This window comes from Rissa tridactyla, chromosome 3 (genome assembly GCF_028500815.1).
Source record: "Rissa tridactyla isolate bRisTri1 chromosome 3, bRisTri1.patW.cur.20221130, whole genome shotgun sequence".
Classification (NCBI taxonomy): domain Eukaryota; kingdom Metazoa; phylum Chordata; class Aves; order Charadriiformes; family Laridae; genus Rissa; species Rissa tridactyla.
This window is the reverse complement of record NC_071468.1, coordinates 116146943-116168729: the sequence shown is the minus strand read 5'-3', so window position 1 is coordinate 116168729 and position 21787 is coordinate 116146943. Positions and strand designations below refer to the sequence as shown.

Sequence of the window (21787 nt, the reverse complement as noted above, 5' to 3'; positions counted from 1 at the left end):
TAGATGAGCTGAAAGCAGTGATATGTATTTATGATCCGAGGTATAGAGTGTATGCTAACAGCTCAGACCTGGAGAGACGTATCTTCATTTTATGAACAGAGAAATCAAGGCAGGGGAAAAAAAAAAAATCAAAGACAAGTCTCAAATTAAAATGCCATAAAACTAATCATGTAACTGCCATCTTTTAACTTGAGGGGAAGCCCCCCTGCCTCCGGCATTTGCACACGGCTGCTCGGTCACCAGCTTAGGGCTCCAGATAGGTACGAGATAGGCAGAGTCTCGTAAGAAATCAGTATCAGGGCTAGGAACAGAAACACTGAAAACAGAAACATTCTGAGGTTTCAAACCACAAGATTAGTCAGTGCTGAGCTGTGGAAGATAGGCAGGACGAGACAGGCAGACAGACGACAGAGAATTTGCGTGATCCATGTTTAAACGGAAGCTTCCCGTCTCAACAACAGCATCTGGAGTCCCACCATACCCCTACAGCCCCCCTACTAAGCATTTTTCCCTCCCTCCCAAAACCTTCTTCTCCCTGTAAAGCCATTCAGCACATCATTTTATCGACAGTCTTCCTGTATTTTGTCTGCAAATTTCCAGAGTGCTATTGTTATGCCTTCAAAACCTAGACCTGTTCAGGATGAATTGGAATTAGGCCCAGGACACAGGAATAATAAATCTTTCATCCCTGAAGAGTTGATAATCCCGTGGAAGGATGGATAATGAGCCTTCCCCATTGCTGTCTCTTGCACAGGTATGTGTTTGGGATTGAGCTTCGGTGCTTGGATCCGTGCTCAGGAGAGAGCAGGCCCCTCTGGGTGCGGAATAACGCCAAGGCAGACAAACTCATCCCCTTACCAACCCCTTCTCTGCGCTGGGTTTACTACAAACATGACTTTTTATGCTGTTCCATTTAAATAATTACTTACTGCCTTCTTTGTGGTAATGCTCCCTAGCCCTGGTGAGTCCCACTGAGTCTGTGCCAGGTGAGAGATATGGCCACGCTGAGACACACTTTGGAATTAGGGGTTCATTCCTTCCCTTCATTGCTATTCACTGCCTGAGGTTGTCCCTCTAAATTGGCCAACATAAATGCAACATGTCACTTTAAAAGAAGCTCTACGACTTTGGAAAAAAAAAAAAAAAAAAAAGACTTTCTGAGACCATCACCTGCACTCGAATTCAGCAGGTGGGTGGAGAAATTTTCCATCCAGCGAAGCAACGAGGTTTGTGGTTGGAAGCACTCTGCTCCGCGTTCCGCTGGTGGTGATGAACTGTTATTTGGGCGAGGACCAGCGCCAGATGAGAGAGCGCATCACGCGCTGCATCACGCAGGCCGCTCTCGCGACCATCACTGGGATGTTGCTCGAAAATGGCATATCTGTAACGGCGCCTGAGAACACAAGCCCATTCCTAAAAACTCCTCTGTCTAGACCGGAGAATTTGCGTAAAAAAAAACCCGCATCACTTGCGAACGCCCCCGTGTCCCCCCGCCCCTCTGCCCTCCAATTAACGCCGGTGCCCGCAGCTCCGGGGCTCCGAACCGCACCGCCTCGCCCTTCATTTCCCGCTTGCACCGTTCTTCCACCGAAAAGACTCATTCAGTGCGTTAATTCCCTCCTCCGCCCCCCATCACCCCCCCACCCCGGCCATCGGGGTTCTTCTCCCCCCGCCCCGCCCCGCGCAACCGCCCTCACGGCCAAACCCACCGAGCCTCCCGTGAGCACCGACGCGTCCGCGCCCCCCCCCCCCCGCCCCGTATCCCCCCCCCCCCGCCATCCTCCGCCATCCTCGACCAGCCGGTCCCCCCCGCCCGGCACCGGCTCCTGGCTGCGGTACCAGCGCGGCTCCGCCACCAACTTTCCGGAGCGCAGCGAAGCGGAGCATCCTCCCCCCCCGCCCCCCACCCGGGGGGAGCGGCGGCGGCCCCGGGGGCGGCCATGCTGGGTCCGGCGGTGCGGCTGGCGCTGGGAGCCGGGGAGCTGGTGCCGGCGGTGCCGGGGCGGCTGCTGGCCATGCTCTGGCCGGCGCTGGTGCTGGCGGCGGCGGCTCTGTTGGTCCTGCGGGGGCTGCGACGCGGTCGGGGGCCCCGCCGAGCCGCCGGGGGGGAGCCGGAGGAGGAGGAGGAAGAGGAGGAGGAGGAGGAGGATGGCCCCGCGGGGACCGGGGCGCTGCCGGCGCGGCGGCCGGAGGAACAAAGGCGCCCGGCGCAGGTAAGGGCGGCGCGGGGGGGGCGGGGGGCTGGCTCCCCCGGGACCAGCATCCTTCCCTCTCTCCTCCCCGGCATCTCTTTCCCCCCGCCCGCCTGGCGCCCCGCGGTCCCGCCGGGGGCTACCGCCATCCCACCCCGGGCAGCCCGGCCGGCCTGGGGATGCTGCGTCCCAAACTGCCCCTCGGGTGGGTCTGGGGTCTGGGGGGAGTCAGCGTTCCCCTCCCAGCCCCGCGGGGGCAGCGAGCTGCCAGGGCATGGCAGCAGGTTGGTGGAGCTCCTGGCCTGGGATGGCTGGTGTTGGCCTTCTGCCGCTTGGTCCAACAGCGTAACTCCATGTGGGCTTGGTCCTGTCTATGAGAACTCCGGTTTATGTCCATCACACTAAGAAGGGGGACCCAAGTGTAGCACCTCTGCTGCGGCGTTAACACAATGTGCTAATAATGTATATTTACTCTGAATCAAATCTTCGTTATCATTGCATTAACAATAGTGATAATAGCTGTGAGCTGATGACCATGGCCACCTTGTTGAATGTAAGTTGTGAGTCCGATGTGATGCGCTGTGATGAAGTTTCCATATGACGCTGTTGTGGTTGTATCGCTTTGACTTGCTGTAAGCTGTCTGCAGCAGCAAATCTCAGCGCAAATTACAGAAAACAGTCCCACCGAGGTATTGCAATATGGAAAGTAACGCTCTCAGGAGAACACACTGGACGTAAGTATGTACTTAAAGTTAATACATCAAGCATTTCTGAACATTTTTATCTGTTCCTAGTATCTCCTAGGTCTCACTTCTGAGAAAAAAACAAAACGAATTTGCAGTTGTTGGGGTTTTTTTAAGTGAGCTATAAAAATGAGTGGGTTTGTTCTTCTTGAATACAATCGTGTCGGGCTTTCCATCATAACACTAGTTTTCAGGGGTGTATTGTTTTATCATGGAAGTTTTAACTTTTAGTTGTATTATGGTTATATTTTAATAGGCTATTCCATTTTAGGCTATTTTGTCTTTCGTCAGTGAGATCCCCGAATTAATAAAGAACAATTAAATCAAAAAGCAGTCTGAACAGAGCTGTCCGTGTCAAGGGGTGAAGAGGGATCTCAGCAACAATTTTATTATAGCTTTATAATCATCGATCCTAGGTAACTTGACTTGGCTGTATAAAATGAGTTAAAAATTTGCAGAGCCACCAGTTATTGGAGGCAGCGCGGGACAGCAGGGGGTGGACGCCCACCTGGTTGTCAGAGATCTGATGCTGAAACCGTGGCAGGGTTATTAGTTCAAGCTGAAGACGTTGATTCGAATAGATATTTTCTGGTCAGAGATGCTGTACCTCACAGGCCTGGAAAACAGAAACCAAAAAAGAGGAGGGAGAGATAAACTGGAGGGATGAATTTGTTTGTTTACAGTCAGCTGGAGTTTGTATCATTAATCTCGTCTTTTGCTGCACTGAGCCGATTCCGGCTCGTTAGGGGCCGGACTTTAGCAGTCGCTTTTACAGAGAGTAGCATCATCCTCTACGTGAGACCCACTGATTATTCTGTGAGTGCAGAGGAGGCAAAATACGGTCCTAAGGAGGTGGAGGATGAGAAGAGGATGATCAAGAAAAATAACTAAAAAGATCCTAAAGAAAGATAACCCGGGGAAAACATCTTACGTGCTGAAATGAAAAAATCAGGCTTCTCCTCCCTTGACAGTACCCTGCCCTTTCTCTTCTCTATTTGTTGCTTTTGTTTTCTTTTCCCTACCCCCCTTCTCCACTGCTCCTTGTCACTTCCCATCATGTTATCTCTGCCTTTGGAACATCATATCCTTGAGGCAAAAACTTTATCTCCTTACGTAAGTGTAAAACGCTGCATGCTGCTTTGGCACTTAGCTGATGCGAGGATGCCAGAACAGCAGAACACCTTTAATATGCCGAAATTTGCATATGAAAATCTCTCCACCGAGGCAGCATCACAGATATTATCAATAACAAAGCCTTGCACCCATAGACATGGCCGATGGCCTAAGCTGGGGCGCGCAGGTATTGCGGGAGGGGAGCCCCTCTCTGCTGCCTGCCGAGGTACGAAGCCAAGAGACGAATCGCCTCCGGTGCTCAGGTGTGTTGATACATCCCAGCAGCCAAACATCTGCATATCCCGGAGTGCTGGGTAAGTCGAGATCTTAATTAAAAGAAGCTAGGCGGTTAATTTTTTTTTTTTTCCAGTTTGGGAATGCATGTTTGCCGGTGATTCCCAGCCGCTGCCCCATGGGTGGGCTGGGAGACTGCCTTTCCCGGGGAATCTGCTCTGACAGGGCTGCAGTTCCTCTGATGGAGGATGGATCTCCTCTGCCCTGCGTGTCCCTGACCCCCAGAGCCGCAGGCAGCCAGCGCCTGCCCAGGCTGCCCTCGCTGGAGGCGGCAGCGTGCCCTTGGCTCCGTCCCAGCCTGAAGCTCCCAGCCCTCCCAGCCACCTCCGTCCAAACCCATCCCGGCTCCGGGTCACTGAAATGCAACGGTGCGTGACCGTACTGGTCTCTCCCTGCATCGGTGCTACTGGCAGGCAGCTTGCGAGCCTTTCATCTCTCTGCTCATTAATTTTGCATACAGCAGGGTAACAAGGCGGAGCGATTACCGGTCTCAGAGCAGGCTGCGCGCTGTAAGACCCCGCCTGGGTTGCTTTCGCAGCCCACGTGACAAGAGTCCGTTGACCGGACTTCGTTCGAATGGATGCACGGCCTCAACACAACCATACAAACACATTTTGAATGTGATCTCATTATGCGTTACACATCAGAAATTACATTCCGGCTGTCATCGCACGTGAAAAAAATCTCTAGAAATGATGCTGGGGGTGTTTAGTCTTTTTCAGGATGGCCTGTTCCCTAATAAAGAGACTTGCAACCTGCTCTAGGTGACCCTGCTCTGGCAGGGGAGTTGGACTAGATGGTCTCCAGAGGTCCCTTCCAACCCCTGTGGTTCTGTGATTTAGGAAATTGCTAACATTTTCTGGAAGCCAACCGATCTGAACAAGATTGCAGTTCAGGTTTGGGCTTTGTGTTTATTCAGAGCTTTTGGGTTGTTCTGCAAATCGGTCCGTCGAAAAGAAGAGCTTTTCGCACGAATGCAGGGATACCATCTCTCTTAGGCAACTTAGAAAAATGCCCAAAAAATGGGTGACAGAGCACTGGAACAGGCTGCCCAGGGAGGTTGTGGAGTCCCCTTCTCTGGAGATTTTCAAGACCCGCCTGGATGCAGCCCTGAGGGATGTGCTTTAGGCAACCCTGCTCTAGCAGGGGAGTTGGACTAGATGATCTCTAGAGGTCCCTTCCAACTCTGAAGATTCCGTGATTCCGTGATTCCGTGATTCCGTATTGTCTGATACATCCCAAAAGAGAGCTTGCTGCTTTTCAGAAGTGTCTTTATAAACTGGAGACACGTTTTGCCTCTTGCAAAAAGGGACAGCTTGACAGCACCAGAACTAAATATCAGTCCCCTCAGCTCCAGAGTTTTCTCTTACCTTTTCAGGTTATACGATACTCTTCAGGCCAATGCAACACAGGCGCACAATTATTTTCATACAGCTGTCTTGGACGAGAATTGGTTTCGTAAGTATCCTGGAAGGTGTTGGAGTGTGGTAATGGAAATGGAGCCTTCATCCCTTGTTGTAACGCTGCTCTAATTAATTAGAAGAGCAAATCCCAGGAAACTGATTTCTTCATCCCTCCTTGCAGCAGTGGTTTTAATCTGCTCGCGCTGGGGAAACGCTTCTGTCTTTGCCCAGATGTCTCATCCGAGCAGCCGAAGCAGGTGCCCATCAGCTCCCGTGTTTACGGCTGCTGTGTAAGGCCTCGCCTGCATCCCAGGGAGGCCGAGCCGCGGGAGGATACATAACATAGGCAGCAGCATCTTAGGCCTGTTTCTCTGATTTTTCTCTTGGAATTGCCCTTCGGATCTGAATGGCTGCAGCTGCAGTTCTGGCTCCCGCTTCTTGCCGTCAGCCTGCACTTGGGACCCGTTAGTGCTCAAGGGGTTCCCACCGGGAATATGTGCAAAGGAACAGGTTTGCCATGCTGATGGCCCAGATCCTTTTCCATAAGGTTCTTGGAGCATCCATTTGATGGGAGCACCGCCTCTTTCCTCTGCCAAGCGCCTTAAATGAAAGGAAAAACATCACCTATTCCCAGCGCATTTCCCGTATAATTCTGTCTGTTCATTGTGTGTGTTTCCCATGTAATTTTCCCTTCCAACAGACTCTTCTTTCCTACTGGGAACACATTTGTCTGAAGTGATTGTCAGGGAAAACTTTGTATTATATCAATAATAGCCATTACTAATAAAGTGATGAATATTTACAATATTGATCACAAACCAAGATCCCGCTCTCTTTGCCATCCCCGTTGTGGGTCCGTGTGTGTAGTGTTGTGAGTGGGGAAGTTCTTTTATGTTCTTCTGCTACTCAAGAAGAGCCTCGCAGTTTCCTTTGGTAACGAACCCAACATGGTTTTGTGGCTTCCCATTGTCACCTTAGTGGAAATTGCCATTGTGTTATCCTTTCTCTAGCTATTAGGACTGAATAAGTAATTTTCTTTGAAGCTGGTGCCTTCCTGTCTCTCTGGTACTCTGCCTAAACCCCATCCTTTCTCCTGGGACCAGTGCAGGCTTGTCCCTTCCCATTCACCTGGTTTCCATTGGTTTGGGAAATAAGTCTCCCAGGCTGAAGTCCATCATCATCATCAGCACAGGACCCTGTGGCACAGCCAGACTGGTCAGGATGTCTGCTTCCATTTATGAAAATCTGATTCAGAATTAATGAAATGCAGCGTGCTGCTTTATTTCCTGACGCGTTTGTCATGCAGATTGCTCATTGCCTGCCTATGGAGCAAGGCAAGCTGTTGGCTGGCCGCGGCAGCGCTCTGGTTTGCTTGCCCCGTGGCTGAGCCCGTGCTTCTGGGAGCAGGAGAGAGCGAAGAACCCGTCTTCAGAGAGCAAAGAGCGGGCTGCAAGTGGTCCTGCAAACATCCCACTCATAGGGCATAGTGTAGGGGGCAAAACCCAGGTCTTCCAGAGGATGCTGAGAGATGGAACATTTCCTGCTCAGTTTTCAGCTTGATGGTCTACTGAGATACCTTGTTCAGTCGTAACACAACGTCTTTTAGGGGTGTTATTTAGTGCCCTGGTTAGAAAGTCCTTTTCTTTTTGTTCTTTTCTCCCCCAAACCCACCGCCCTCCCCCCTTTTTTTTTAATTTAGTGCACGTTGGCATTGCTTTTGCTGTACCACTGTTGCCTTTTAGCCTAAGTCTACCGCATTTATCTTGTGGTGTAACATAAGGTGAAAAAAATAATTAGTTTTTGCACTGGAAGTGAGCACTAGGAAACAATTTAATTGAAGTATTTCTTAAATCTGGAAATGGTTTTGTGTTCACAGACCCCCTGCCAGAATGGGGTGGTTTTGCTTCCTTTCATTTCCAGTGTCCAACCCACTTAATTCAAGTTTTCTGAAAGTGGTAGCTGAAAACAATTTTCGGAATCTTTATTCATGTTCCTAAATGAATTCCCTGATTTCCAATGTGTGAAGCATATAATAGCTCCCCTTGGGTTTCATCTGCTGAGTTTATTTTGTCCTTGTATCCCTCTGCTGGGGAAACCTTTGCATGCTTCTCAAGGAAGGCAATTTTAAGCACCTTCCCCAAGTGCGACAAAGGGCAGTTAGTGAACCTGAAGCTAATGTTCACATAATTTTTAATTAATCCTGTAAGCAGTTGGTGGCCCTGAGGTTTGAAAGCAGACTTCCTGACCTGATAGACACTTACAAAGGTGTTTGGTTTTGTAAAAATGGCTAATCTTATGAAACTATTGAAATGCATAAAGGTAAGTGTCTAGGGGTACAATTTTATGGCTTTGAATACACGGATTATAAATTGATAATTAAACCCAGTATTTTTTAACATTTGAAGACCTATCACTTTGCCTTCTTTCTTTGCGTCTTTATGTAGAACTATATTAACAGTGTAAAATAAATTAAACGCTAGCTCAAGAGAATAAAGGTTTCAGAGCAATCATCAGAAATATAACATGAGGTCACATAAAAAGGAAAAAAAGGCAGGGGGTGGTGGTGGGGGGAAATCCTGTTCCACTGGGTCACGACAAACCAAATGGCCATGAACTAAAAATAATCTTTCTATTGTTCCACAGAATGTGAGTAGAAATTAATATGCTAAGTCTGATTCCAATAAAAGTCCGGATTCTGTTTCTCTGCATGTATTTAATGTATTTGGAATCGCACTGATGACTTTATACAGTCACTTAACGCGGTGGGTTTAGATGTGTTCTCCCTGTTCAAAACTACATCTTTCATTAAGAAAAAAATTACCCTGACAAAATTCATTTCTCTTTAACGAGTCCATTAGGTTAACTGCAATAAAATCATGAAAATTCCTTTTTCTTTTTCAGAATGGCCAAACAGCGTGATAAAGAGGCATGACTAATCCCGTATCCTAAAGGCTTCCAAAGGGAAGAATAGGGTAGGGTGGGGTTCCTCAGCTGGCTTACTGCCTGAAAAGGGGCTGGATAAAGGCAGGATTTAATACAAAAGGTCAGGCTAGAATAATACCTTCCCACTGAAAGGAAGTTGAACTCTACTGGGTGATGAAAGGAAGGGAGTTGCTGCTGTTACTGAAGGATGGTGGAGAAGCAACAGATAATTCAGGTTTGAAAGAAGAGCATCACCGCAGGGCTGGACTATTTGGGGACCATCAGCCAGTGGTCAGGTTGGGTGTTTTCCTCGCACTCAGCTGCTCCTTAGGAAGGATGCAGCAAGGTTCAGGAATCCCAGGCGGGTATTTAGGGCTGAATAGCCCATCAGTCAGCATGAAGACCCCCGCAATGTAGTAAATCACACAAAGCGGGGGGGGGGGGGTGTCTGACACACTGGAAGGCCATGCCGCCATACAGAGAGACCTGGACAGGCTGGAGAGTTTGGCAAAGAGGAACCTTATGAAATTCAACAAGGGCAAGTGTTGGGTGCTGCACCTGGGGAGGAATAACCCCATGCACCAGTCCAGGTTGGGGGCTGGAGAGCAGCTCAGTGGAAAGAGACCTGGGAGTCCTGGTGGACAAGAGGATGACCATGAGCCAGCAATGTGCCCTTGTGGCCAAAAAGGCCAATGGCATCCTGGGGTACACCAAGAAGAGTGTGGCCAGCAGGTCGAGGGAGGTCATCCTCCCCCTCTACTCTGCCTTGGTGAGACTGTGTCTGGAGTACTGTGTCCAGTTCTGGGCTCCCCAGTTCAAGAAGGACAGGGAACTGCTGGAGAGGGTGCAGCAAAGGGCTACCAAGATGATGAGGGGACTGGAACACCTCTCTTATGAAGAAAGGCTGAGGGATTTGCGTGTCTTCAGTCTGGAAAAAAGATGACTGAGGTTGCTTCTTATCAACACTTATAAATACTGAAAGGGTGGGTGTCAGGAGGATGGGGCCAGGCTCTTTTCAGTGGTGCCCAGGGACAGGACAAGAGGTAATGGGCACAGACTTGAGCATAGGAAGTTCCACCTAAACATGAGGAGGAACTTCTTTCCTTTGAGGGTGGCAGAGCCCTGGCACAGGCTGCCCAGAGAGGTGGTGGAGTCTCCGTCTCTGGAGACATTCCAAACCCGCCTGGACGCGTTCCTGTGCGACCTGCTCTGGGTGACCCTGCTGTGGCACGGGGGTTGGACTAGATGATCTCCAGAGGTCCCTTCCAACCCTATGATTCTATGAAATGACTGTCAACAGTATATTTTTAACCTATTAGTGATGGAGAGAGAGAGGGGGATGTTTACTGGCAGATGAAATGTCATTTAAGTAGGAAATGTTGTGCTCATCTGGTAAAAGTATGCAGCGGCCAGATTAGCAAAGCATTACAACGAAGTGCTGCAGTTCTTCCAGCTTCTTGCTTGCTGTCATTTATATGGAGAGAAGGTCCGGGAACATGATCCTGCCCCAGCTGAGACCAGTCTGTCAGAGCCAATATAGTTTGCATCTTCCCTAATTCTCTGTTGCGCTCAACATTTTCCCTCTGGAGTTTTCCCGGCCTCTGTGAGGGCTCTGTACTGCCTCGGGCTGTGCTCTGTGGGAGGAAGACAGTTGCCATGTCCTTAATCTTGACACCTCCTCGTCTCTCTGCGTGTAGTCCCTCATGCTTGCAGAAGCATCTTGATGTAAAGAGAGGCCATTCGGAGGTGGAATGTCTCATATCCTCCGCCCGTGTCTGAAAGAAGGCAAAAAAGCATCCTCCTCCTTGTTTCCTAAGTCGGCGCTGCCCTTTCTGCTGCTGATGGTGGCAGTCTTGCTCAAAGCGGCTTCACGTGGGAGGTTCATTTGCAAAGCCTTTAGAAAACGTTGAAGATCGCCTTATGAGAACTGGGAAATCACCAGCCTTTGTCGAGATTGGAAAGGGATATTGCGCTTACATGTTGTGTGGCTTCCCCCAGCTATCCCTTTGTGTATTCATGCTACAAAATTCAGTTTTCCTGAAGTCCTGTGTCAAATAGTGGAAAACCACCCCCCCACCCCCCAACATTTTTATTGCATAAGAATCGTTATTCACTAAGACATGATCTATTTGTATTTTCACACATATAATTGGACAGAAGCATATGCTGAGAAAGAAAGAATCATGTAAGCTCAAAATCTTCCCTAAGTGGTTCAGATTTTCACCAAAACTTCCCCTGATTTTGTCTTTCATGTCTCCCATCCTGCGTGAGAGGCTGCTTCCCTCCCTGCTGCAGGCACAGTGGGATTCTTCCCTTGAGCAGTGCAGGGTATGGAAAATGGTCCATTTTGGGGTGGGGTTTATGGAGTGCTTCTAGTAAATGAACCTGGGAGTCAGGAGAGGGATGACTGCCTGTGGGAAAGCCCAAACTTGTTAACTGTTACAAAACCTTGCTGGGTTTTAACACAGAAGTCATTATTTTGCTAGTGAACATTCAGAAGAACATAATTGTAAATTATATAATTGTCAACATGCCAAGTGACAGCTAAGGGAGACAGAGGAGATGCGGACCACTTGGTTTAAGCTTATAACTTGAAGCTGGTGGAATTACTGGTGGAATTACTGATGTAATTACTGGCAGGTATTTTGGCTCCTGTTTCTGTGGTATTTTACTGGAAGACCCAACATCGATGTTGTCTGTGTGTTCAGAGAGTGGTATGTTGCAAAGTCTGCAATTTTGGGGCTCCTCTTCTGAATAAGGGTGGGGGCTCAGTTGAACACCAGTCTGCTGGGTCCATGCTACACCCTTGGACACCACCAGTTTGTAACTGGTCTGGGTTTCCAAGCAAGCACCTCCAAGGGCAAAGCGTGCAGATACCTGTCGTGCTGCCTTTAACATGCACATCAAATCAGACCTTTCTGAGACTTGTGAAAAATAGCTCCAAAATGTCCTAAAAATACCACAGAACTCAGCATTAAGAGGCTGAAGGACTGCAGCCCCGCTGGGTTTGCTGAGGACAGGCATGGGCAATCACCCACAGGGTTTTATTTGCTGGTAACTAACAATTACAAACCTCAGCGGAGATTAATTTTTGATGTCTAAGAAATAACTCTGGTTCATCTCTTGGAAGAAGCTGCTTTAAATCCTGATGATATTTCGGAGTGCCTTTGGGAGAACACAAAAAACGTGTTGCTCCATGGAAAAGTGTCCTTATGTCCCCGTGTGAAGCTGTAATCTCACCCGTCACAAGGTGGCTCCGAGTCTTTGCCTCTTACATCTAGGTTGGTGTCACCCAAAGGGATGTGGCCACCCAATAAGCCTTTTTTTTTTTTTTTTTTCAATTAAAAAAACCCGGATTTTAGATTTCCTGATTTACCACATGGTGTTTGGTGGGGCGTGCTGATTTCTATCTCTCTTTCTCATTAATTGCACGTGTTATTCTCTCCACCCTGCAACAGCACCTATGACGGCGCAGAGCGGGTACCGCTCCTCTGCAGCTGCATCAGGGCAGGTTTCGCCTTCCAGCGTGTGTGTGGTTCAACTGCCACCGTGTCTCCGGGGACAGAGATGACTTGTGAGGGTGGGGAGGAGGAGCAGAGGGTGGCAAGCATCTGCCATCTTCCCTTCCCCAAATGGACTGCAGGTGCCTTGAAACCCCTTCGTCACCAGCTTGTTCAAGGCTTCCCGCTGTCTCCCGATGCCGAGGGGACAGGTCGGGGCTGCACCCAGGGGTTTTGCTCCCTGCAGGTCTGCCTTCTGCCAGGCATTGCCCCAGCTCGCTGCCACCCCTCGCTGCAGGCAGAGGTGGAGGATGAATCGGGGACGATGGGGACAGCCTGGGTCAGGCTCCCTGCTGTGAGCTTTGGGTTCAGCTTAGGAGTCCAACAGGCCTGATGGGACTGAAGGAAACCTGGGCATCATTCTGGGCTCCCTGGTTCAAGAAGGACAGGGGACTGCCGGAGAAGGTACAGCAAAGGGCTACCAAGATCATTAGGGGACTCGAACATCTCTCTTATGAAGAAAGGCTGAGGGATTTGGGTCTCTTCAGTCTGGAAAAAAGATGACTGAGGTTGCTTCTTATCAATACTTAAAGGGTGGGTGTCAGGAGGATGGGGTGAGGCTCTTTTCAGTGGTGCCCAGTGACAGGACAAGAGGTAATGGGCACAAACTTGAGCATAGGAAGTTCCATCTCAACATGAGGAGGAACTTCTTTCCTTTGAGGGTGGCAGAGCCCTGGCACAGGCTGCCCAGAGAGGTGGTGGAGTCTCCGTCTCTGGAGACATTCCAAACCTGCCTGGACGCGTTCCTGTGCGACCTGCTCTGGGTGACCCTGCTGTGGCAGGGGGGTTGGACTAGATGATCTCCAGAGGTCCCTTCCAACCCTACCGTTCTGTGATTCTGTGATCATTGAACGGGGGGTTGCATTGCACAAGGAGGGCAACCAGGGCAAGGGAGAGGAGTGTCGTAAGTTCAGCATCATGCTCCTGTGCATGTCGGGGGGAAACAGGCACCTGTATAAGGGGGGTCTGCCTTCTCTTGGATGCTGCTGCCTCTGCATAGCATGTGGTGGCTCTTGCTGACACAGTCCCTGCTGTCCCAGCTGCAGATTTACACCCTCCCACCCCTGTAGCTGGAGGTTGGCCATTGCCAGTGCATTCTGAGACAGCCGAGACATTAATCAAACTGTATTTTGAAAAGTCCTTAAACTTTCGTGGTTCACTTTACAGGATCTCGGTAGGATGAAAGCTGTTCTTTTAGTTGGTCAGATACACTTGAGGGGGAACATAAGGTCCACCCCAGCCAGTAAACAGGAATTAAAATAAGCCTTCTCCTGTCTATGCTGCTTTTTTAAGACGGGCTTACCCTATTTGAAAAACAACTTTGATCCTAGAGAAATCTTAGGATAAACCACAAATATGTCTGCTTTGGAATAAATCTATGTGGAGTTTCTGGATTTACATTCATAAAGGCTTAGCTAACACTAATTAATTTGGAATAAATTAACTCAAATTGGAACGAGGCCACAAATTCTAGCCCAGATTTGTACTGGGGGTTATTTAGCTGTGTCTTTCAGCCTATCATATGTATTACAGGAATGTATTAAATTAGTTGTATGCATATATATATTTACATCTACACACACATGCACATTTGAGCAGCCTGGTCCAGTGGGAGGTGTCCCTGCCCATGGCAGGGGGGTTGGAACTAGATGATCTTTAAGGTCCCTTCCAACCCAAACCATTCTGTGATTCTGTACGTATTCCATAATGCATTTTTTATTGTCCATCTTCTAGGTTCCAGTGAATGGTCAGCTTATACCATCGGCCAACACCAGAGAGAAAAAGCTCCTCAAGGTACCAGTAAGAGTTTTAGAGTTTGTTATTATTATTATCTTTCAAGACACACTTGTTTTAAGAACGTTCCTTATTTGATAGTCCTTTTTAAAGATAATTCACTATTCCTGTTGTTGGAGCACTTAAGAGATGACTCAGGAACATAAGACCGAATAACTCTCTGTCACAGTCACACCGTGGTGCTTGTCACTGCCACCACAAGTGGGACGGTCTCGTGGTCCAAGCCCAGAAGTGAGAGCTGGGATCTGCTGTATTTCAGTACCAGCTCTGACACGGGACATTCCGCTGGGTTTGGACAAGGGTTTTCTCTTGGGCATCGAGCACCTGTACTGGTGTGGAGGAACGTGTCTGTGCTTTAGAGGCGCTTACAAGCGAGGAGCAGTCCCTCAGCCCGGGCACGGAAGGTGTTCCTGGCAGGGGTATCCCGCCTTGGAAAGGTCAAGAACCGCTGTGTTAAAACTAGAACATTCAAAATTGAAGGGTTAAGGTTAGCTCTACTGTTTCATCAAACCACATGAAAATGGCCTCGGCCACTGCCGTTCCCTTTCAGGTTAATATAAACTACAGATACCTTAATTAACAATAGGCTGTTCCATGGGGTTTTTTGGTTAAGTCCTAACTCTTGATTTTAAAGGGGGTAAATAATTTTAGGTTTTCCTCCTTTATCGGAAGAAAATTAGGATTTAAGAATGATGAATGCAAATCTTACTGTAGAGCAGGTACCTGAATTAAAGTGTGAGCTTTGTAGCCTAGCAGATAAGTCAAATTTTGTAGGCCCAAAGCTATAGCATTTATTGGTTTGGAGTTTGCAATAAAATCTGCTCAGGAAGACTTTTGCACCCACTTAAAGACTCCAGCGACCTACTGCTCTCTCTGATTACCGCTGTGTAGTCTCTGTTTCAAAACTATTGCCCTGACTCTTTTTTTCTCCATGATGAAATGTAAAAAGTACCTGTTTTGTCTTTCTGCCACATATCTCCTGTCTACTGTAGCCTAAGAAGAAGAGGAAAGCCCAGTGCTCAGACAAGGAGGTGCCAAAAGAGCTTTCTGTGGAAAAAGACAAACTGCAGGAGGAGGAAGGTAACAAAAGACCTGGTTCTTCTGTTACCTGATTTGTATTACCAAAAAATAATATGGGATGAAATATTTCGAAAGGGAGGGCGTCTCTACTATTCTACTGTTCTGCGTTATTGGGGAAAATTGCCAGTTTGAGAGGTATTTTGATCATCTGCTCCTTACTACGTGTAACGGCACAGACAGGGACCACGCGCTTTCCTGCCACGCTTCTGGTGTGTCCTTACTGCATTCCCAGGGATGGCAAATCTGCAGGTGAGGAAGGCTCTCTGAAGAGGCCAGAGGTCCACTGGGTAGCAGGGTCCTGCCTTCATGCTCTTACTCTAACCCTGTGGCCTCTGCCACGCTGGAGCTGGGGTCTTCCCAGGCAGCGTTTTGTTGTGCCCGTGACTGAGGCTGGTAAAGGCGCTGGGGTAATGTACAGCCAATTTCCAGCACGCCCCTGAAGAGAGCCAAGACCTTTGGCTGCAAGCAAATCTGCGGAGAAATCTGGCAGAGGCTAGCAGGTCTCAGGCAGCTTGAATTTCGTTGGAAAATACATCGCATCCCATGAGCCCCTCTCTGCCTTCCCCCCCACCAACGCTCATATTGAAAACAACAAATTCTAAGCTTTTCCGGGCTTAAAAGATTATAAAGTGATTAGGGCGGCGGTGAGAGCAAGAGAAGCCCTCGCTGCCGTTGGAGCAGAGCCCTCCTGCGGGCCCTGGTGTCAGGGGCAGAGTGCCTGCAAGGCCGACGGAGGAGAAGGGGAGGCAGCAGAGGCTTGCTTCAAACCGATGTTTAGTTTTTTGAGCGGATGAGCCAGCTGAACTGTTTCACGCAAAATTCAGCCCTGCTTCAGAGAAAGAAGGTGTTTGCCTCAAGCGAAACCCATCAACTGTGGTTTTTTTTCTGCATTAACCATTTGTGCCGGTCCCTCCCCTGACTTCTGGGGTGACGGAGAGCAGGGATGGAGGCAGAACATGGCCCCATCGGTGTGAATGGAAGCGTGTGGAAATCAGAGTGTCTCCACATGGCAGAACAAATCCTAGGATATGTTCAGGGCTAGAGAAAGCCAGTAAATTGAAGCCTTGTTTGACGGTTAAGATTTTCATGAACTTCTTTCCGCTGTCAGCTGCACAAGGCAGTTGATATTCTGTTGTGACATCCCCCCCGAGGGAACGGGGTGTCGCATCGGGCTGACACAAAGGGCAGAAGAATATGTGCAGTTACATGAGTGGGGAAAAACGACAGACAGGTTTGTGATGGGGATTTCTTACGATTACGGCATTTCTGCAGAGACAGCAAAGGAGATGCTGCATGGTGCCCCTTTTCCAGCCAGCACCAGAAGCTATCAGATAGCTATTTATCTTGGTGCTAAGCAATAAAGGCAGTAAAGGAAGTTTCTTGTTAGCTTAAAAGTGAACTTTGCTCTCTGTTGTAGGAGTTTGGCAGACCAAGATCAGCAGCCGAGAAAAGAGACACTTAAGGAAGGAAAGGCTGAAACAAAAAGGTAAACCTACAGGCTGGGTTTACAGACCTGGTCTGGCGGGGCTTGTCACCCCTTCTCATGTCCCAGCATCTTTCTGTTCGCTTTATTTGTCATTCGGCAATAAAACCTTTGTGGTTACTTAGGCTGTTTACTTAGGAAAAGACGGCTTTGGGAGCTCTCCCTTGGGAGCTTGCCTTTTACTCCAGGCTTTCATTAAACACATAGTATTACCCATAGGATTTTGAAAGCAAACGTCTATTAGATCTGAGATCTGCTAAAAGTTTGGTGTAATGTGGATTAGTTGCTTTTGTGTGACTCGGCAGAAGACATTTTCTGATAATGGATGTATAAAAACCTGTGTGATTTGCTCAGTTCCAAACAGGTTCTTTAATCTAGGCCTGCCCGGTGTAAAAAGCTGTAAAGGGAGGGACATGCTCATCTTCTAATGAGATAAAATGAAACAATGCTTTGTCCTCACTCCACACTTTTCCTCTGGGGATTTCAAAGTTTCTGCCATGCACTTATGCTTATATACATTTCTATTAATTATATTATTATAACTGCCGTATGAAAGCAGGTCATGGAATTACAGTATTTGGAAATGTTTTAATTATCTATCTGCAATAAAATTATTAATATAGTGGACAAACCTGTAAGTTTAATATATTGGAGTAATTTAGAAGGTAAGGTGGAAGTTTGGGATTGGGAGACACAGCTGGATGAATGTGGGCGTTTGCGCACTGTCTGCAATAAGACTATCTTAAAGTGCTCTCAGATGCTCTACTAAAATTGGCGATCAGAGTAAGTGAACAGGAAATTTTGATCTAAAAATATACAGACATTTTGGGACCGCTTTATCATTTGGATTTTATAAATCAGCGAGTTAAATGTTTTCATGACAGTCTCTAAAGGGTGCTGAGGTCTCTACTCGCTCTCCAGCAAAGTAGATGGGTCCACATTTGGCTTTATTCATGTAAGTTGGCCTCTTGGCATGGGTGGTGCCAGCTGCACGTGCAGAAGGTTAACAACGCATGGTTTAACGCTAAGCCCGTGCAGGCGTTAAGTGCTTTGCTGGCCCAGGGCAAGGGAGCTCAGCAAAGTCCCAGTTGAAGCAGCAGAAGTCCTTGGTGCAATCCTGGAGCCTGGGTTGTGCAGGAAGCTCAACCAGGTGGTCATGGTGGCCCTGTTTACTATGGACCTCTACAGAGCAGTGAAGTGTCCTCTTCCAGGAAGAAGCCCTAACCCTGCCGAGTGCTGATTGCTGTTTCCTAGCAGGGAAGAAGCAGCAGCGGCATCATTAAGGTGTGTGAAGGTGGGGTTGATACCAGAAACGGTCCCCTGCCCACCAGAATCACAGGAAAATGGAGTCCTAAAGTGCTTTGGGAGTCCTTAGGAAGAAAAGTTGTTGGAAATAATTGTCATTATTTATAATATCCATATGCCTGGCATTGATGTCTCTTGCAGCCTTCAACTACCAACATCCAAGAGGTTTGCTTTCTTTTTCCTTGGAGGTCCTGCTGTCCTCTTTCCTCTCCCTTTAACTGCTCTGGGTCCCCAGCTGGACTCTGGAGGCCTTGAGCCACCCTTGCAGTCAGGGAGGGATGCCCAAGGCCTCTGCGGTGTGGTGTCATCTCCAGTGGGACTCATTGCTGTAGTGCCTTCCTTCTCACATGGCCTTCACATCTGCTGCTTCAGTGTCCCATCCCAGGGCCTCTGCTTTACTGTCACTGTATCTGTAAATCATTTCAGTTGGAATATAGCCATTACATCTGAGGGGTTTAGATCAGCCGTCGTTCTGTTGTTTCCTCTGTACAAACTCTGCATTGTAATTAAAAATAATGCCGACCCGGTGATAATGTTTATTCCCGAGAAGACCCCAGCAGAGCATCCCTGGGTAGCTCGGCGGTCGAGCCAGCCTTTGACTGGGATGAGAAGGGAGCGGTGTGGCCACTCACAGAGGACACTGGTGGCGGTGGAAGAGGTGCTCTCGTTGCCAAGGCAGAGTGTGGGACCGCGCTGAAGGCCTCAGGAGCCATACGGGAAGAATCGGCGCCCTCCCGTTTAGAGGAGGACGTTTTCTCCAACGTAGGTGAGTGTTGACATTCCAGTGTTGCAGAGGGAAACCTTCATGAATTTCTGCGTCCAGCAGAGTACTGCCCCACCGACATTCGTCCTGCACACATGCAGTGTTGTCCACCCCCTTTGAACCCTGATGGCTGTCGTTTATTTTCCAGCAATGTGACAAGAGGGGTCTCTGTGGCAGGAATTTCTTCTGTGGTGCAGATGATACCTGTTGGGTGCAAGTTGTTTCCTACCCACAGGTATTTAGTGTTTGGTTCCTCTGCAAAGGAGCCGAAACCTTTCCTTCCAAGGATGCTCACAGGTAGTCAGAGTTAGCCTTCAGGGATTATCTGTGTGTTTCAAAGCAGCATGAGGCAAGGTATTCCTAAATCAGTGTGGGTATTTGATGGTTGGAAGCAGCCTGTTCATGTCAGCGCTGTGCTGTACCTACACGGTTTGCCCAGCTTCCCCACTGATTCACCCCTTGTTGGTGTCCAAACAAGGTCATTTAGAGCCACTTTGGGTCCCAGTTGTGCTGTTGGGACATGCTCTGTGTAACATAAGCCAGAGGTGGGTAACTGTGTCTCTAAAACCTCAGACAACTTTAAAGCAGTGAAGGGCTACACTTGCCAGGCCATGAGGCTAAAGATTAGGAGACGCTGATACCAGCTCTCTCACCGGTATTTAATGACTTTTCCTTTCCGTCATGGTTTAATTTTCATGGCAAAGTTATGTCTCATGTTGTATTTCTATTGTGGGTGCTACTGTAGATTCTAGAGCAATGCCAACAATTAATAACTAGGTGGTAACTGGACCTTTATATCTTTCTTTATATCTCTCTTCCTGACTTCTTGGTGGGGCGGGAGAGTTATGAGTTAAAAGTTAAAGTGGTTAGTGTTGCTTTTTCGTTGATTTTCAAAAGCGTTTGATTTTCATTACAAGCTCGCTGATTAACCGAGCTTGGTGGCTGGATTGATTGGTGTATAAGGCCGTGTGATGACTCACCTCCAGTAGCAGTAATCCAGTACTCTGGTGACACAGAAAATGGTCTTAGGTTGCCCTTACATGAGTTGCTTTCTGTGCTAGAGTCCTTTTTTGCAAAATACAGGGTTGATGGGGGGAGGATGTTGGTACCATTTTTTACTCTATTTTTACTGTATTCTATGATTGCTTTCAAAAGGCCAAATTCCAGGCTGATACATGATGACAGCTTCTGCCAGTTGTGCATAAAGGGGAAATCAGTTCAGATGAGTGAAGAATTGCAGAAGGGTCCCCCAGAGAAGGGCCATGCTGGTGTGACGTGCACTTTGAAGGGCTGGGAAGGTGTACGTGGCGACTGGGCTGGGCTCCCTCTGGCCATAGAAGATAATTTCTCCTCTCTCGATTCTTCTCCAGGAGCAGCAGCGGCTGCAGGCTTGGGATAGAGAGAGCATGGAAGGGCTGTAACGACATTGGGAGTGTCAGGTAGAAACTGCAGCTGCCAGCTGTGAATGTGACATCGCATTTTGGGTTACTGTTTGTTTGCTTTGTAAATGCAGGAACATGGGATATTGCAGAAGTAAAATCCTGTCCTGTGACCTTTGGGACGTTATCAGAGCTGTCCAGGGAGTTAGGTGAGTGGTCTCTCTCTGGACTTCTATCTGAATTCTTCTATTGTTTTCCTAGATGCTTGGCTTGAAAGTACTCTCTTTGCTTAGATATGGGTCTTTTCCCTTGGAGCCGTATTTCACTAGTCACTCTCCCTTGTAGAGCTTGTTCACATCTGCAATCCAGTGCTACCAGTGTTTTAAGGAGTGACATCAGAACATTTTATTGAGCGCTTTCCAAACTCGTGTTTCATCTTGGAATAAATAAAAAAAAATACTGCCTCCCCAGCAAATTCTTTCTGTGTTAGGTTTACTCGCACAGAAGTGTTCTGTTGTGTTCCGATGACCAACAAATTCAGAGAATTTCAGACCGAGGGAGGGAGCAAACACCCGGGTTGGGGAGGCCCTGTTCGAGGCTGCTGAGCCAGCAGCTTCCTCTCAAGCACAGTGAGGGATTTTCAGCTTGAGCCTCTCCATGCATGGCCTTGAGAAGGCTGGAGCATCTTTTGGTGTTGCATTAATCTTCAGCTTTGTTTCTGGCTTTCGCTTTGCCTCTCTGCAACTCTCAGTCCTTCTCGCTGCCTGGCTCTGAGCGCTGCCGGTTCATACGCTCTTTGCCTGCCAGAAACTCAAACTTGTCTGCAGGTCCGGCTGGCTGATGAATGCAAAGCGTGGTCCTGAGGCTTCTTGAGATACTACAGGCAAGCATAGATACATATAGATAGACATGGAGAAGAGGATGCTCTGGGGAGACCTTACTGCAGCTTTCCAGTACCTAAAGGGGGCCTGCAGGAAAGATGGGGAGGGACTCTTTATCAGGGATTTTAGTGATAGGACGAGGGGTAACCATTTTAGGCTCAAAGAGGGTAGGTTTAGGTTAGATATTAAGAAGAAATTCTTTACTGTGAGGGTGGTGAGACACTGGCACAGGTTGCCCAGGGAGGTTGTGGAGGCCCCATCCCTGGAAGTGTTCAAGGCCAGGCTGGATGGGGCTTTGAGCAGCCTGGTCTAGTGGGAGGTGTCCCTGCCATGGCAGGGGGTTGGAACTAGGTGATCTTTAAGGTTGCTTCCAACTCTAACCATTCTATGATTCTATGACATCCATGCACAAAACAGCATGTGTGGTATAAGCCAGAACTCTGAAATTCACTTCTAAAGCCAGACACGGTAGTCAATACAATACACGCCATATTTGTCATCAATTTTCCAACACTGCATCAGTGGATTGAAGCAGTTCCTAATGTACAAGTACAGGGAGAAATATTTGTTAACATCTGCATTTATGCAGAAAAAAATCAAGCTGATATAGAGCAAAACTGCATAAAAAAAGGAGTTCCTTAGGTGAAAGGAAGGAAGGAAAAATCAGATATGAAAAAAAATCAGTTGTGTATGAAAGAAATGAAGAAAACACTGTATGTACAGGCCTTAGAAAGGGGCTGAGGGGAGTCACTCAGGGAGGCATGTGAATCCCACTGGTTGCTTTAGTTGTTGAAAATAATAATCAGAAAACCTTTAACTCTCCTTTTTCCTCCAGCAGCTCCCTCTCATCCGTGTTCTTTCTCGGAGTCATTCGT

General features: G+C 48.2%; 1 protein-coding gene across 1 annotated transcript in view; it reads left to right on the top strand.

Annotated features, from left to right (window-relative positions):
- The first annotated feature begins 1886 nt into the window (after positions 1–1886).
- Positions 1887–21787, top strand: part of LOC128906612 (protein LYRIC-like) — a 34316-nt gene continuing 14415 nt past the window's right edge. Inside the window, exons 1-6 of the mRNA XM_054194095.1 lie at positions 1887–2213; positions 13962–14021; positions 15014–15101; positions 16519–16587; positions 18440–18655; positions 20166–20240. Coding sequence (XP_054050070.1) covers positions 1941–2213; positions 13962–14021; positions 15014–15101; positions 16519–16587; positions 18440–18655; positions 20166–20240 — 781 coding nt within the window. The 5' untranslated portion in view covers positions 1887–1940. The remainder of the gene's footprint in view (positions 2214–13961; positions 14022–15013; positions 15102–16518; positions 16588–18439; positions 18656–20165; positions 20241–21787) is intronic.